Source organism: Martes martes, assembly GCF_963455335.1.
Source record: "Martes martes genome assembly, chromosome: X".
Classification (NCBI taxonomy): Eukaryota; Metazoa; Chordata; class Mammalia; order Carnivora; family Mustelidae; genus Martes; species Martes martes.
In genome coordinates this window covers 55,272,773-55,290,303 of record NC_137897.1, presented here as the reverse complement: position 1 = coordinate 55,290,303, position 17,531 = coordinate 55,272,773, and the positions used below count along the sequence as shown (strand labels likewise).

Below are 17,531 nucleotides of genomic sequence, written 5' to 3'. Positions count from 1 at the left end.
GGGCTGCAGTGCATTCAGAACAGCTCCCAATACCACCCCAGAGTCACACAAGAAGCTTCACTGTGAGCGAGACCTGGGTTGGGTGCTTGCCCTCATTCTCCTCGAGGGCCTTCCCAGAGGCTGAGGAACATAGGCGATTCTTTCTGCGTCTGGCACAGAGGGTCTTTCCAAACAGTAGCTAGACTAAGATTTATTTATTTACTTAATATTAACACTTTAAAAGATTTCACTGACCTCAGCAATATGGAAGACAACTGAGGGCACTGTTTAAAACCCAATCCAGAGACGCTCAGGGCAGGAAATATCCCACAATCACCCCCATTCCTGATGGGGGATGAAGGATTGGGGCCAGGCCTCCAACCTTGGCCAGGCTCTGCCATGAAGCTGAGACAACCTAGAGGTAAGACAGCCTCGGCCTTGTCCCCATCGGGGAGGTGGGGGCGCAGCCTTACCTGCTCACAACAAAGAAAGAGCTAGATTATACTGAGGATTGGCTCCTGATGAGTCATCAAGAAGGTCAGTTGGTTCTTTCTTCAGCAGGTGGCTCGGCACCTTTCTGGAGAAGACAGAGTAGTAGTCTGGGGCTAGGGGGCTGGAGAGTAAGGGCCAGCAACCAACAAAGATTTCCTCCCATGTGGTAACATGCTGTCCCCCCACCTTTTTTTTTTCAACAGCAAGAACCCTGAAATCCAGAGGAGTCATTAAAGAAACTCCTCTGGCTGCAACCTGAAAGCATCTCCCAAGACAGATAGGGGCCGCGAGAGGACAAGTCCGACTTCAGTGAGCTTCTTCTTCGATAGGGGAGCAGCCAGAGAAGAAGCTGGTATTGCTGGCCAGCGCTCGCTTCTTTTTCTTCCCTGGAGCTTTATTTTCTTGGGATTCTATTGCTACGTGTTTCAGTTCTGGGAGGCCAGAGTTGGAGGCAGCTGGGGCTGTCTTCTTCAACAGCACCTGCTCCACGTCACACATCTCTTTCAGGATCTAGGAAGGGCAGAGACAGGTCTGAAAAGATCTTGGGTCGGGGCAGAAGCTCTGCCCAGCCGCACTGCTACAAATGCTCAGCACGCTGTAGTAGGCGGTGTCCCCCAAGATTGGTCTCTTGAAAAAAAAAAAAAAAAAGACTCTGGCCTATGCCCGTTTCCCACCTCCCAGCAAGCTGATTATACCTCTCCCCTTTTTCCTCCCACTGCACTGTCACAGCCAATGCAGAGATGACCTAAGACAGCTGGAAATGCCGGCCTTTGGCCCACCTACCTTGCTGTTGGGAGTGGCACAGACAGGGTTAAAGAAGCTCAATCCTGGGGTAACCTCTGTGGGATCCTCCAATTTGAAAGAGCCTTCGGAATCCTGGGTCCGCTCAACAGTGCCCAGGCCATCCTGAGAACCAGATAGGCATATTAGAAGTTTGGCTACCAGAGTTCCAAAATCAGTCTGCTCCCCTCTAACCAGTGAGGTACCAGCTCTGAGGGCCTCATCGGTCAGTCGAGGCAAGCCTTTTTTTTTTTAAGATTTTATTTATTTATTTTCCAGAGAGAGAGACAGCAAGAGAGGGAATGCAAGCAGGGGGAGTGGGAGAGGGAGAAGCAGGCTTCCCGCTGAGCAGGGAGCCCCATGCGGGGCTTGATCCCAGGCCCCTGGGATCATGACCCAAGCCAAAGGCAGCTGCTTAACGACTAAGCCACCCAGGCGTCCCAGTTGAAACAGCTCTTAGGGAGACCCTGCTTGCGGTTTCTCACTGTTATAAAGCTTAAAGGCAGCTTCTGAAAGCAAAGGACAAGGTAGGGGAGTAGGAGAGTGGACATCATGAGCAGTGTTTAAAACAAAGCCAAGCTTTGGTCATTTCTTGATTCATCTTCTATCCTCTGTAATCTGCACTACCCTTTTTAGCATGTCCACAAGGTGTTCTCTGTATTAGTCTTCCTTTCAGAGAAAGGAACGAAGGCCAAGAGCGAAAAGTTACTTGGATAACAGGGTGACTCTTAGGTAGAGCTTGGATTAGAATTATAGCCTGTTGTCATGGCAACAGAACGGGATTGAGAGTCAGGAAGCCCGAGGTCTAATCTTAGCTGTCAAGACCAGCTGGGTAATATTAGGTGAGTCACTTAAGCTTATCTCTGGGTCTCACTTTCCTTCCCCATATAATGGGAGTGTGGGACTAGATCAGCGCTTTGACAACTGACATCTTCAGAGGAAGCCCAGTATAGAAAAAACAAGTAAAGAGCAAGTTTCTCTGATCAACATGGGGTCGAACTGAGACAGGCCACGGTCTTCTGTTCAGGAAGCATGTCCATGGGGCCACCATAGGACTCCAGACCCCAAACTGGAAGAACCATGGGGACAGAGAATCTTTACGGCTCCTACTACTTCTACGATTCTCAGGCTGACCCAACTTGTCACATTAGTCCTCTAATGACCGTCTGCTGCGGAAGTCATTTTAATAGCCCTAGGGCAGAACGGTTCACATGCAGATGTTCAAGAAATGCATGATGAAGTATCATTATACTAAGCTTGCTGGAGTTATTGTAGATCACCTAGAGAGCTGGGGGAACAAGCTTCTGCCATGGGCACAGGTAGGTGTAAGGTAATCTTTTTTTCCCCGAGTTTGCTCTTTCCGGGAGCAATGTAAGGAGGGCAGCTACAATTAACTTGGGCCACAACAGTGACTATTTGAAAGACCAAGCTCCTGTGGGTCTTTTCCTAGAGGCATGGTGTAGTTGGTTCCTATGGACAAGGTCTAAACAACTAATGTCTCAAGATGTCAGAGGGATTAAGTTCCTCCCTGGAAGCTGCCACGTGGCCCTTAGAGTTCCAGCTAAGCCTCTGGACTAGTTTGGTCCTGCGTGTCTATGTGCCTGTAGTTGCCTGCTTTCCTGTTCCTTGTTCTGGCCTCAGAAATTGTACCCAAACTTCACAGCCACGTTGGGCATGGGGAGCCGCATATCTGGCAGTCTCCTATGAAGGGCTGTGGTTTCTGAAGGGGCTATGTTGACAATGCTAGCAGAGAGGAAGAAGGACTGAGAAGGAAAATGTCTCCGATCGCAGAAGGCATGAGAAGGGTAGGGAGAGCTGTGTAGGAGACAGCCAGGCTTTAGGGTGGTGGGAACCGGTGGGAGGCCCAAAGGGATGGCGAGGGCCAACAGAGCTGGTCCTACCTTGTCTTGCTGGCGGTTCCTACACTTTGTGGGGACACAGCTGCAGTCCACGCCACAGTCTGACTTCTGCCTCCTGCACCCGCACTGCTTATTCCCACACCAGCCCTTGCAGGAACACTGCAAAACCAGGTTTGGAGAAACACACGTCACTGCAAGGCCTAGAAGACCAACGTAACGTGCCTCCCCTTCATTTGTAAGCCTTTTTAGAAGACATGGAAAGTGGAAAATGGAAACGGAAACTTGACCAAACTTCTTTCTCCTCCGTCCCTCTTCTTTAGGGAAACAGTGATCCCCAGAACAACGAGAGGTTGGCTAACCACACATGCAAGACAAATCCGTTTTCTGGTTTGGATTGTACACTTGAAAGACTGATTGGAGGGATGCCAGAATAATGCAGGGTAATTGGCAAAGTCTCTCACAATGATCTCGCAGTCAAAGCGACGAATTGCAAGTTGGAGGTGGTAGGGATAGGTGTGTTTAAGAGCTGAGTATACTGGCTTGGTATCTTTAGCTCTACCCAGTGGTACCTTCACCCAACTTTCATTTCTGCATTTTGTTCAGCGTCAGCCTGGGCTACGTCCTCAGCAGTTTCGTTTAATCATTCAACATTTTAATAAATCATGGAGGATATGAAATAAAATCATTTACATTTGTATAGCACTTTACAGTTTTCAGAGTCCTTTCATATATAAAAATGCCAAATCTCATTTGATTCTCATGGTCTATAAGGTAGTTCTGTTTATCAACTGTAACAATGGCACAAAACGGGAAAGATGATTCATAAGTAAGATAACAGAATCACAATTCAAAAATATTTTGACAGGCTGAAATTCTGGGCTGCCTGTTGAAGGAGAAGTTATAAGGAGGATAAACAGAAGTCTGGCATCTGGGTTCTCCCCGCATCAACCGTATAAATATAATATGGGGGGTGAGCTGGCGTAAAAGTAGTTGGTGCAAAAAGGGCCTAAGGATATGAGGTGTTAGCAAGTTCCATGAGTCAGCAGTGTGAAATGGCTGTCAACAAGCAAATCAGTCAGGCAGAAATTGTCCCAGTTCATCCATAATTGTGACATCCAGAAATGAGCATCACTTTCTAATGCTGGTGTGGCCATTGTGAGGTATACTGACACAATGCAATTCCCTTGTTTGGAAATCATGGGGAGCAACTGCTTGACTAGACTCTGGGTCAGTCTGACCCCACTTGATAGAACATGCCCTATTTTAGAGTATCATACTTTTGTTCGGGTATATAAAAGCACAGACCACAGCAACAAAACCCACTCATGTTCTCACTCTTCCCTTAATAACTAAAATACAGATATAACTGAAGCCTCCTACCTACCTTTTCCGGATCCCATTCACCTCCCTCTCTCCCAGGGGCAAAGTCTCTTGAATTAGGTGTTTATTATTCCCATGCAGGTCTCTTAAAAAATTATATTCATTCATTCATTCACCACATATGAGTTTGTTTAAAAATAGAAGGAATGATCTTACATGTTCTGAAACTTTATATAAGTGGTATCTTACTATGGCACTGTTATAAGTGCTTTCCATGTATTAAACCCACTTAATCAGTAAGTATGTTTCCTGGTGCATACATTTGGGAGTTTAGGGTGTGTATGTGTTTAATAAAGAGGCCATTAAACAAAAAAAGAGGCAGCTGACCAGTGTTATAGGAAGTGATGTTACATGAGAAATGGTGGAAGAAGGGGGGTTAGTTTGGCTTGGAACAAACATAAGTGGCAGAGTTCACGGAATGATGGATTAGAGTCAGAAGAGACCTCAGTGACTGTCTGGAGCCTGATTTGATGTATGAAACCCCTCTCTAATGTCCCCAGCCTAATTATCTGAGGCTCTATTTATCCTGAGATGAGGATAGTTTCTGTAAAACTTCTTTTTTTTTAAATTTTTTTTAATTTACTTATTTGACAGAGAGAGATCACAAGTAGTCAGAGAGGCAGGCAGAGAGAGAGGAGGAAGCAGGCTCCCCTGCTGAGCAGACAGCCCGACGCGGGGCTCGATCCCAGGACCCCGGGATCATGACCCGAGCCGAAGGCAGAGGCTTAACCCACTGAGCCACCCAGGCGCCCCATTTTCTGTAAAACTTCTGACCACAGGACTCAGTTCTGCTGTCTGGAATGGTAAGGAATTAGTTTAACCACACTTACACAGCATTCTTGTTCAAACCCGGAGTATAATTTCCACTACTCAGTCCCCCTCTGTCCAGAACCTCTCAAAGCTAAATATACCTACCTTCCTCAACGATCTACCATATGACATGGTTTCTAAGAATCCTCATCACCTTGGCCATACACCAATTTGTCCAAGTTTATCCTTGATTGTGACATCCAAAAATAAGCTCCACTTTCTAATGTTGGTGTGGCTGGCCATTGTGAGGTAGGCTGACACAACACAACGCCCCTATTAGGGACCCAGTGTTCATGAGGCCTAAAAATCACAATAGCTTTTTATCCTTTGTCATATCTTTGTGAATCCATACTGAGTTTACAGTTAAATACAAACCCTTATGTCTCTCTCATAGAACAACTGTCATTGTTCTATTAGTTGTGAAGGTAAAAGAAACCATTATAGTATTTTTTTCCTGATTCTGAGATTAATACATATCGCTTTAAAAATCTGAAAATCGAAATCATGATTTTTAATGTTTAATAGCTGTATATAGTGTTTCATCATGTAGAAATGGCAATTTATTTAACCAGCCCCCTAATGTTAGATATTAAGAATGTTTTCAAAGAAACTGCTTCCTATTACCAATCATATTACCATAGATTCTTGCTACGTAAACAGAATCCAAATGTTCCCGCCATCAACAAGGCTCTCCAAGATCTGGCCATTAACTATCCCTCTGGCTTGACCTTGGCTACTCTCTCCCATTTTTCAATACTCTCCAGCTACCTTGGCCTTTTCAGCTGTTCCTTGATAAACCAAACCCACTCTTGCCTCAGGTCTTTGCATTTGCTGTTTCCTTTTCCTGAAATGTTTCCCCTCTAGTTCTTTCCCTGACTTGCTCCTTTACTTTGCTGAGATCTCTGCCTAAGTATCTTGTCATCGGAGAGGCCTCATCCTAAGCACTCTTTTTTTTTTTTTTTGACAGAGATCACAAGTACGCAAAGAGGCAGGCAGAGAGAGAGAGAGGAGGGAGCAGGTTTCCTGCTGAGCAGAGAGCTCGATGCGGGGCTCGATCCCAGAACCCTGGGATCATGACCTGAGAGGAAGGCAGAGGCTTTAACCCACTGAGCCCCCCAGGTGCCCCCTAAGCACTCTTTTAAAGAACTCTTTTCCTACCCCAGAATTCTCTATGATGTCACTATATTTTCTGTTTATCTCTTACCATCATCTAAACATTATTTTAATTTGGGGGCACCTGGGTGGCTCAGTCAGTTAGGCGTCTGTTTTCAGTTCAGGTTATGATCCCAGTGTCCTGGGATTGAGCCCAGCGTTGGGTTCCCCGCCCAGCTAGAAGCCTGGTTCTCCCTCTTTCTCTGCTGCTCCCCCTGTTTGTCCTCTCTTGCTCTCTTTGTCAAATAAATAAATAAAATCTTAAAAAATAAAGTTATTTAGTTTGTTTTTCTGGTCATTGTGTTGTATCTCTCCACAAGAATGTGTTTGGTTTCATAAGGCCAAGGATCTTACCTGTCATGTTTGTTGTATCCTCAGCAACTAGAAACAGTGCTTGGTATACAGCTTGGTGCTCACAAAAGGTCTGTTGAATGAGTACATCTTTTTATGCACTACTGACTATTTCCTTAGTATAAATTCCTATGTGTATACTTATTGAGCCAAAGGACAGGAACATTTTTAAGACTTTTGATACATCTTTTAAAAAAAAAAGATTTTTATTTTTAAGTAATCTCTACACCCAACGTGGGGCTTGAACTTACAACCATGAGATCAAGAGTCACACAATTTACCGAATGAGCTAGACAGGCACCCCAAATTTTTGATACATATTTTCAAGTTGCCCTCTAGAAGTACACCAATTCACATACCTAATAGTAATAGACAGGAATGTCCACATTAGTCACCCTTGCCAATACTGGGCATTATAATAAAGAAATCTTGCTTCTTTGAATAATACAGGACAAAAGACAGAGTTCTATGACATGTCCCAGGACACCTTACCAAGATGACATTGATCCATGGACTGCTATAGCCTGGGTATGGTCTTCTGACATTCACAGATTCATCTAGATGCCTCCACAACATTCTATCCTGTCAATGTGTCTCTATTTTATCTAAAGGGATAATAGAATGAGAGTGGTATCTGAAGGGCTGTCATAAGGAAGAACAATTAGACTTCTCCATAGTCATCCTCCGTTGGGATGATTTATAGGATAGTATATTTTAGCTCAACAAGGGACAACCTCCTAACAGTTAGTGGACTACAATGGACTGCCCTATGAGACTGGGAACTTACCAGTACTAGAAGTTTTCAAGCAGGCAGAGGCGAGATAAACACATGGTAGTGGTATTATGGAACAGTCATGACACACACGACAGACGTATTCATCACATGAATGCCATTTCACTAGCTATAACTTCATCTTGTTCTCTTTCACACCCCCAGGACCCAGATCAGAAGACCCCAGACCCATGACCTTGCCACAGGCATGACCTCAAATATATATTTATGTGGTGCATGGTATGTGTGTGTGTATGTATGTGTGTACATGTATGTGTGTCACAACAGCTGGCAACCCACCAGCATGGCCCAACACCACAGCTGAGAACCACTATAATAGAGGGATTCTTTATATAGAGTGGGAAGTAGAGCTGAAAGATCTCTGGGGTTCCTTTAAGCCAGTGGTTTTCAACCCTGGCTACACATAAGAAATCTCTGGGGAGCTTTTCGAAAAGGCCAGATCCCACCTCAGACCAATTAAATCAGAATATCTGGGGGTGGGGTCCCAGGCTCCCTATGTTGAAAAGCTCCCTTAGAGGTTCTAATATGCAGTCGGGGTTGAGAACTATTGCTTTTGAGTCTATAATTCTTCTAGCACTGATTTCAGAATTACACTGTGTCTCAGAATAAGATCTGGTAAAAACTTTAACATAAAGAATATTAGACTAAGTTGTGCCTGAGTGGCTCTGTGGGTTAAGCCTCTGCCTTCAGCTCGGGTCGTGATCTCGGGGTCCTGGGATCGAGCCCCACATCGGGCTCTCTGCTTGGCGGAGAGCCTGCTTCCCCCTCTTTCTCTGCCTGTCTCTCTGCCCACTTGTGATCTCTGTCAAATAAATAAATTTTAAAAAATCTTAAAAAAAAGAATACTAGACTAAGACTTCAGAAGATCCACATATGCAGCCTCCCTTGGATTCAGCTGCCTCTACCTTTCATAACTCCTAGATCTATATAAGCCCCAACTGACCAATGTTGACCCATAGGTAGGGGCATCTCTACACCCCTATTCAGCAGGAAGAAGTTACAGAAGATGAGACCTTCCACCCTCAACAACCTTAAAGATTTAAGGATCAAAACTGTTTGGGGGGGAGATAATGTGGGAAACAAAGGCAAAAGAAAAATTATTAAATTTCCTTACCACCTACAGCTCACTGACAAGTACTCAAAACAGGCAGAGTGACATTCCTCTAGGGACTAAACTACCTTGATGTTGACATTTTGCTAAGGGCAAAAGGCAATCCTAGCCTGACCCCCACCCTCCGATCCTGTAAGTCTACTTTAATTTATAAAAATTCCTTTAGAAATTTCCTTTATCTTTAAACCCCCCAAGATACATATTGGCAATCATCCCCCAAGCACATGGTCCACCCATATACATCTGAAGGGTCTCATGACTGAGGTGTTATTAGACAGTAATAAATGACCTTTTTCCCCACAGTAGCTAGCCCCCTCAAAATCCTGGAAACCTTGATCCCAAAATTCCTTAGAGACTTATGCTATCCCTAACCCCCTCCTAACTTGAAAGTATGTAATGGGCCACTCCTCATGACCCTAGTGCAGCTCTTTCTGCCCACAGGTCCTGTCCCCATGCTTTAATAAAATCACCTTTTTGCACCAATAAAAGAAAAAAAAACCAACAAAAAAACCAGGCTATGACAGGAGACTCAGGCTCTGGTCCTATATTTAATACTTGGTATGACTTTGGACAAGTCACTTCATTCAAATTCATCTCCACTCTTTCATCACTAACGAAGAGATAAGAATTCCTGCTTCCTCTTTTCTGCCAAAGGGGACAAATGAGAATATTTGTAAAATGCTTACAGTGCTTTAGTGACAATCCCTGCATGATATCTTATTCTTCACAAAGTGCTTTTGCATATATTCCTTCTTTTAACTACTCAGACCACCATAAAACACCGTAGAAAAATAGTATTATTAAAACTCCTTAATTAAAAAGAAACATATTTATACAACTTTGACTGTTACTTTGACTCAAGATACTAGTGCTGGAAGGGACCTTACACATCATTGATTCTAATCTAATCCCTTCATTGCACAGATAAGGAATTAGGAGCCTAGGGAGGTTAAGTGACCTGTATCAGGTCATCTGACTAGTCAGTGGCAAATCAAGACTAGAACCCATGCCTACCTGGCATGGAAGCTATTGCTTTTACTACGGCACATGGCTTGTCCCTCAGCATCTCCTTAGTACGTATAGGAAACATGGTTGAGTGAGGAAGCCTACTTTTTCAGCATTAGCTCTAGCCGAGTCATTAGTCTGGTGACTACTGCAGCCTCCTTTTAAGTAATCTAGTGATAATGCCCCCCCCCATTTCAGCTGGGTTGGAACAACAGATAGGATGGCCTTCATACAAAGCATTAAGGTCTACAGCTAATGTGTCTACGAGCAGTCTGATCAGACAGCAGATAGCTCTCTGCTCTGCATAATACGTAGCATCCATGTACTTCAAGTTTGCTAAAAGGGAGAAACTAGATGGTTTGCCACTTTTGTTCCCCTTAATGCCCAGTTATAGTCTCTTCTCAAGTTATTAAGTCAGGGGAAAAGCCCAGAAAAGAATAACCTCTCAGGGTTTTAGACAAGAGATTTTATCACTGATGCGAATACTTGCTTGCAATTTTTACTAGATTTCTCTATTTCCCTTTTACACGTGGAAAAACTTTGCTATGATACATACAGTAAGCTTGCTTCAAGCACAAGTCAACACATATTTGCTTCACATTTGGATACATCTTCCCAGTGGTTTTAGGTCTTCTACCATTTGTTTCTGTGTGTACTTCTCAACTCTTGCTTTCTATCACTTAGCTGACCCTTGTATCTACATTCAGCTCATACTCTCCACTTGGGTCAGAGTAGAGTCTGTAAACGTTTGTTGAATAAGTGAATGAACGTCAGACATGTTCTGCCCCATTTTCTTTAAGTGTCCCAGCCCCCTGTCCCTCTACAACTAAGTCTTTGCAGTATGTCATTCATTGTGCCAACTTGCTTCCGACATTGTCTCCCACTTGCTTCCGAGACTGAATTTCCCCTTCCGTCTTAGGATGCAGTAATAGTCATCTCTTTTATAGTATCTTCCTAAACTGTATCTACTTGGTTTGGCTTTACAGTCACTCTTAAAAATCCCTGAGCCCATCTCCCTGAGATGAATATGCTGAGGTTCTTTGGTATGCTTCTATTTCTTTGCCTTATTTTCCCACTAGATTATAAACTCTCTGCGGCTGAGGATGAGCTCTTAGTCCCACTAAGAGCATGGGATATGTGCATTCCCGATGACTCTTTCCAAATGACTTAATGCCACTACTACTAGCTATTCCTCATGGCTTGTTTCACTTGGGTGTTGAGGCCTTCTCAGTCCCTGATGTGGTGCTCAAGCAGCTAATGAAATCAAGTTAACCTTTGAGGAAGCTGGCTAGGGTCCCTTGTGAACTGTCCTCCTTCAGTGGAATGTGGCCACAGGGCACGGTTGGGGTAGTAGTGAACTATAGTGCCTGGGAAGTTAATGTTTCACCAGAAAACATTTAGGTTTGGTAATTATGTAGGACTATCATTGTGGAAGTAAAGAAAGCATGCCTCAAAGTCAAATTGTTCCTAACTAACCTTAATGTGGTGTGTTTGATCTTATTATTAGCCCTTTCTGTAATTCCTATTGCCCCTTAGCCTAGGGAGCAAAATTACTCTATGAGGCAAGGAAGATAAAGTTCCCACTTAGCTTCTGGTCCACAATTTTTACTGATATGACCATGATATGGTAGAAACAAACTGGACTTAGAGTCAGAATATTTGGTTTCGAGTCCTGACTGTCCTTGGTTTTATGACCTTGAGCGAGGTCATTCCCCCCTCCCTCCATTTGGGTCTCAAATCCATTTGTAAAATGCAAACAATAAATACCTCACTGGATTTTTTTTTGTGATAAAAAAGGGAGATAACCTATACAAGAATGGTTGATAAACTGTAAAGTGCTATAAAAACATGAAGGATTATTACGAACACTTTGGAACCAGCCTCAATGAATTGGTACAGAATACTACGACCCGTTTGGACCTAGTAAGAACCTAAAAACACGAAGAGAGCCATCTTGTGTACTCAAGCAGGCTTCTCCGCTAGCTCCAGGTTCCATATAGAGCTGGCCCAACAAGGACTCCTCAGTGGAGTCAATGCCTTTGAACAGGACCCAGGGGCTCAGGTGCAGGGCACGGGGCTGGCAAATTTCCCACTAGCAGTGAAGACCAAGGACTAGAACCCCTGACAGAGATGACAGCTGCCTCCTACCCCTTGGATGTTCTTCTTGGACACCTTAACCAATTTTGTTGGCTTCCATTCCTCATCATCCCCATCATCATCGTCATCACCAGCACTGTCCTCAGGCTCATTCACAGAATGCTCTGAATATTTTAGATCCTCGATGTCCATGCTGTGCTCCAGGAACTTCTCTTTAAAACGGGAAGGTTTCGGCTAAGAAAAAAGGTTTGGAATAATTAATAAAATTGTAAAAACACACATAGATCAAATCTTCCCAGTAGCTGTTGCCAGCTATATTCTCAGAGTCGAGTTTACAGATTCTCTCAAATATAGCCTCTTGGCTTTCCAAGCCAGAATTAATTTGGCTGTAGCCTCTGGCCTTGCAGAGTCTTTGAAGGGATGGCAACTGAAAGGGTAGAGGCTGAGCAATCTGAGGGAGGAAAGGGACTCATGATCTGATAAGTATCTTTGGATGGACAGCTAAACACTGCTCTTTTCTCCTGCTCCTCCTCAGTTGTTACATAATGCCTCTACATGGCCAAAAGTCAGCCTTCTGGGGAGGGAGAATGCCTATTTTACTCAAGACGGCACTGCAGTCTTATTTGGGACTCTAAGGCAAATGGAGATGCTGGAATTAGGGAATTTTTTAAAAAATTATTTTTAAGCAAGCTCTACACTCAATGTGGGGCTCGAACTCACAACCCTGAGATCAAGAGTCGCATCCTCTATCGACTGAGCCAGCCAGGTGCCCCGGGATTTGGGATTTTTAACCCTCAACCTCTTCTAAAAGATGCATTTAGCACACTCACCCCCAATCATGGCCACATGAAGGTATTAGCAGCACCGAGCAGTTTACCTTAGGTGGGATATATTCAAAAGAAGAGTCTGGAGATAGAAGGGGATCCTTAGGAAGATGAGGTTTCTGTCTGCTGGCTACTTGGAGGAGGGTCAGTTTCTGTTTGGAAAGAAAATACAGTGTATAGAGCACAGTGGCTTCTGGGAGTGTTAATGGCTGAAACATAAAGATTCCTAAGCTAGCCAAATTGAAACTGTAGTAAAGTAAGGCAGGTTGAAGGACTCTCACTTTAGGAGATCAGGATTAGATTCCGAGAAGAGCAGATTAAAAAACGTGTGTTTCTACCGTTTTGAAACGCACGTGACCCTATCATCCCGAAAGCCGATAGGGACCTCCAAAATGGAGCCAGCTCATCACACTCGGGGCTGCTCCCAAGAGCTGACCTCAATTGCAACAGGACTCCCAGGGCTTATTAAAAGTGGGTGGGAGGCAGTATTACCTGCTTGATGACTTCATTCTCTCGGAGAAGCTGCTGATTTTGCTCACACACTTCTCGCATCTTCTCAAGCTCTTCATCCTATTTCCAGATAGTGTAGTGATAGGTGGGGTTATTTTCGGCACTTCATGTGGGTTACCAAACAACTCACATCGATGAAAACACACTGCTGCCAAGTTGCTGGCAGCAGATGGTTTTTGCACAGCAGCAGGACTGGGCACCCAGAAAAATGCCTCATTCCCACCAGTGCCTCGGTGTCCTGAATGCCACTTCTATTCCAACGCTCCCAAGCAGTCCTGACCGTGCTCCCAGGAACCATGTGCTCTGCCCTAAATGCTCTCCTTATTCTCTTCTATTCTTGAGACTTACGTCCCTTATTCATTTACATCAGGATGCTGATTAAGAGACCCACGTGGACAGTTAGCTTTGTTTCTTTCGTGTCTACAGATGCTTTTGTTTACTTTTCTAAACACAGACTAGGCAGTTTATTTGCTACTCTAATAACCCCGATTAAACTTCCTGGCACTTAAGACAACCAGATTCACAATTTGTGCATACAACTTTAACTAGTTTGGTTAGGTCTTTGATGGGAGGTGCCAAGGAAACCCTAGAGACTGGTGCTTCAGAAAAAAAGGATTCTAAGTTGGACAAAATAGTGTTCCAACACGCTGCTAAGGGGTGTGGTGTTCCCAGGCTCTGGGAGATATTCAGACCCCAGGCACTTTAAAAACATGTCAGGTCTCAGCTCAGAACAGGCCCAGAAAGAGAAAGCTGAATGCCCCTAGGATTCTATGGGATAACTGAACTTTCTCAACCTTTTGGAGCTCAAGGCTGAGGCAAGGAACCAAGAGGCCTCAAAGTCTGGCATGGAGTACATAATGACATTTCCGTACCAAAAAGGAGGTTATTCTATGTATGGTACATTCTAAATACCTCTACATCGATCAGATAGGGCCCAAAGGTCACAGCGGTTACTATTATAAATGTGTTTTTCAGTACATTGTACTCTCCACTGCAAGTACAATGGTGTAAATTAGATGGGCTTTGCAGTCAAGCCTGTGGATCCCACCTCTGGAGACCCTCACCCCATTATTATACCTGACACTTCAGTGTGCTCAGCAGCTGTTGCTCCTTTTCACTCACTGACTCCTCCAGCTGCTTCTCGGCCATTTGGCTTTGCTGCAGCTGGCTGAGAAGGTACAGCACCTAGAGAAAGAAAGACATGACCCAATGGAACCAAAGGAATGAGAGGACAAAGGAATTTTGGCTTAGTCCAAGCATTTACCCAGATGAGTCCTCTGGCTTAGAGGTAACTATCATTGTTCCTTCTCATGGCTTAAAGTCGTAAGCACAGCCACGAGGTTCATCTTGATTTCAAAGTTGGAGGCTAAGAGCCACCGTGTGTGTCAATTTCAATAAGTCATTTCTCTCTTTCGGGTTCCTCACTTGCAAATTTTGGAGAAGACGACACATGGGCTGCTGAAGGAAACTTCATATCCACCCTCCCTCTCTTTTCAAAACTAACAACAAAAAGCCATGACCCTTTGTTTCTCAGTATAGCTTCTGGGCTTGCCAGAGCTTACCTTCTCTTGGTGTTGCTGTTCTACCTTGACCAGCTCTGCCTGTAACTCTGTCTCGATTTCAGAAAAATGATTTCTTTCCTCAAACAGCATCTTCTGCATGTCAGCACAGCTGGCCTTGTTCTGTTTCAGGCTACTTTCAAGCTTGCTGACCTGTATTTTGGAGGAGACCAGCTGGAAGGGATAAAAGAAGATCAGTTTAGGGGTGCCCGGGTGGCTCAGTGAGTTAAAGCCTCTGCCTTCGGCTCAGGTCATGATCCCAGGGTCCTGGGATTGAGCCCTGCATCAGGCTCTCTGCTCAGCGGGGAGCCTGCTTCCCCCTCTCTCTCTCTGCCTGCCTGTCTGCCTACTTGTGATCTCTGTCTGTCAAATAAATAAATAAAATCTTAAAAAAATAATGTTTAAAAGAAGATCAGTTTAGTTGGAGAATGGCCACCTTTCCCCATTCATTAGGCAGGAAAATGTCAGCTTTCCTGAAACGGACTGATAAAAGTTCTTCCAGGTCCAGAGTCCATTCTTCTTTTTCTATGGATGGAAATTTTCTATGGATTCTACCAGTGAATAGGAACAACACCACCCAGGCCAAGAAGAGTCCATATTTCTGTTGAGATCGATCTCTTCGAGCTAGGAGCCATGACTGAGGCCATTCGATCTCTTGCTCTGTCTACAGGCAGGACTGAACCGGACACAAACAGTAGCTGACAAGTCCAAATTCTGGTATTTTAAGACTTCTGAAGAGGAATCCATAGGACACACCCTTATGACCAATTATGCCCCATGTCAGAACATCTGTGTTCGCGTGTTGGAACTAGCAGACACGTTAGCTGGGGCTATAGATCTGGCTCTTCGGGCTAGATTGATATCCTCTGCTGGCCTGGTTTTATAGTCTCTACTAGCCTGCATGCGGAACATGAATACCAGTGTTCACGAGACTAATCAGGATTTCCTATTCGGTAGGACGAATCTGCTAACCCGATCCAAAAATGTATAAAGGATAACACCGCTCAAAACTTCAGAGTTGAGAGTTTGTATGCTTGTCTTGAAGGGACAATGCCTCAGTCACCAGAGGCCATCAACTTCAGTTCCTCTTGTGACCATGTAAGATGATTTATTATTTTAAACTCAGTGAGGATGCACTTTCCTTAAAGATGAGTGTAGGTCAAAAGACGATTAGGTTTCCTCTTTTCTAGATTGTGCCTTAAAATTTCAAATACATGTTTCATAGGTGTTTTAAAAGTAGTACAGTATAATAGTTTACGTTTAACCAGTGGCCTACTCTGGCTTCCTGATTATTTTCCCAGTACTAATAGCAGACATTTAGCGAGCACTTGCTGTATGTTAGGCATAACAAGTATCAACTTGCAAGTCATATATTTTTCTTTGTGACTGGCCTGTACTTGCTCACACCAGCCTTTACCCATAAGACTATTTCTCTAATACTAATGTCACTGCAGCTTCTACCATGAAAGTGGCAATGACATTACGATGATATTCCTGGCTAACATTGCAACCTACCCAGCCAGACCCCTAATTGCTGGTAGGAAAAGTGATGCTTACCTCTCCAATTAAATACTTCAGGGCACACTTGGCTTCCAGGATGGTAGCAATATTCTCCCAGCGGTGTTTTGGCCTGTCTTCACTTTCTGCATCCAGCAGCTTCTGCTGTAGGTCAGCAATCTGAGCACTCCTTCAAGGAAAGTCACAGTGAGACTTGTTGCTAGCATCCTCAGCACCAAGGAGGAGAGCTCTGTGGGGCTCTTCCAATAGGTTTATGGATGGAGGTATTGGTGAAACAGCATTTAAATAACGGCTGAGTCATCTGGTTAGGGTTTTATACAGTATCTCAAATCCTGATGCAAAAGGAATCTGAGAGACTATCCAAGTGGTTTTATTTTATTAAGTACTGGTTAAAATAAATGGGTCATATAGTGGGACTTGGAAAGATTTGTTTTAGTAGGGTTTCTGTTGCAGTGTGCTGACTGCAATGTGACTTTGTCTTGAGGCCATGTAAGTTCAGAGTATGATATAGTGGTTTAATTGTGCAAGGAGAAGAGTCAGGTTGGAGACCTGAAGGAAAAAAACTTCTCAAATGTACAAGCAGTAGGGTGCCTGGGTGGCTCAGTCAGTTAAGCGGCTGCCTTCAGCTCAGGTCATGATCTCGGGGTCTTGGGATTGAGCCCCGTGTTGGGCTCCCTGCTCTGTGGGGAATCTGCCTCTCCCTCTGTCCCTCCCTGCTGCTTGTGCTTTTTCTCTCTCTCTCTCTCTCAAATGAATAAACTGAAATCTTAAAAAAAAAATTAAGAAAGGACAAACAGGTAGATGTTCTTTGCTGGAACCAAATACCAAATTGGGACCGATGGCTCGGGCTGTGAGAGGTTATCTTGAATTGCCTGCCACAGGACAGAGACGTTTCTAAGAAGATGAGATACCCTGACCCTGCTTATAGCTTACACATGCTTTCTGATCAAGTCTGACCTGAGACCAGGGTTTACACGGTGTTTCAGTTTCATTAACAGCTTCCTTCGCAAATTTGCAATGTGTGCAGTGAGAGGTAGTATAGCAGCACATGAGAAATGGACTGCTACATAAAGTACTATAAAAGAAGATTGGGGTGCCTGGGTGGCTCAGTGGGTTAAAGCTTCTGCCTTCAGCCCAGGTCATGGTCTCAGGGTCCTGGGATTGAGCCCCACACAGGGCTCTCTGCTCAGCAAGGAGCATGCTTCCCCTCCTCCCTCTCTGCCCGCTTCTGATCTCTATCTGTCAAATACATAAAATAAAATCTTTAAAAAAAAAGAAGAAGGGGACCAAAATAATCTAAGACAGCAGTTC

The 17,531-nt window shown here is 44.3% G+C and overlaps 1 protein-coding gene across 1 annotated transcript in view; it reads right to left on the bottom strand.

Moving 5' to 3' along the window:
- Positions 1-167: 167 nt before the first annotated feature.
- The window catches only part of KIF4A (kinesin family member 4A), a 118,484-nt gene continuing 101,120 nt past the window's right edge, over positions 168-17,531 (bottom strand). Inside the window, exons 23-31 of the mRNA XM_080795062.1 lie at positions 16,260-16,389; positions 14,706-14,876; positions 14,221-14,328; positions 13,126-13,203; positions 12,687-12,785; positions 11,861-12,043; positions 3,153-3,269; positions 1,255-1,377; positions 168-981 (exon numbers count right to left, since the gene is read on the bottom strand). Coding sequence (XP_080651188.1) covers positions 778-981; positions 1,255-1,377; positions 3,153-3,269; positions 11,861-12,043; positions 12,687-12,785; positions 13,126-13,203; positions 14,221-14,328; positions 14,706-14,876; positions 16,260-16,389 — 1,213 coding nt within the window. The 3' untranslated portion in view covers positions 168-777. The remainder of the gene's footprint in view (positions 982-1,254; positions 1,378-3,152; positions 3,270-11,860; positions 12,044-12,686; positions 12,786-13,125; positions 13,204-14,220; positions 14,329-14,705; positions 14,877-16,259; positions 16,390-17,531) is intronic.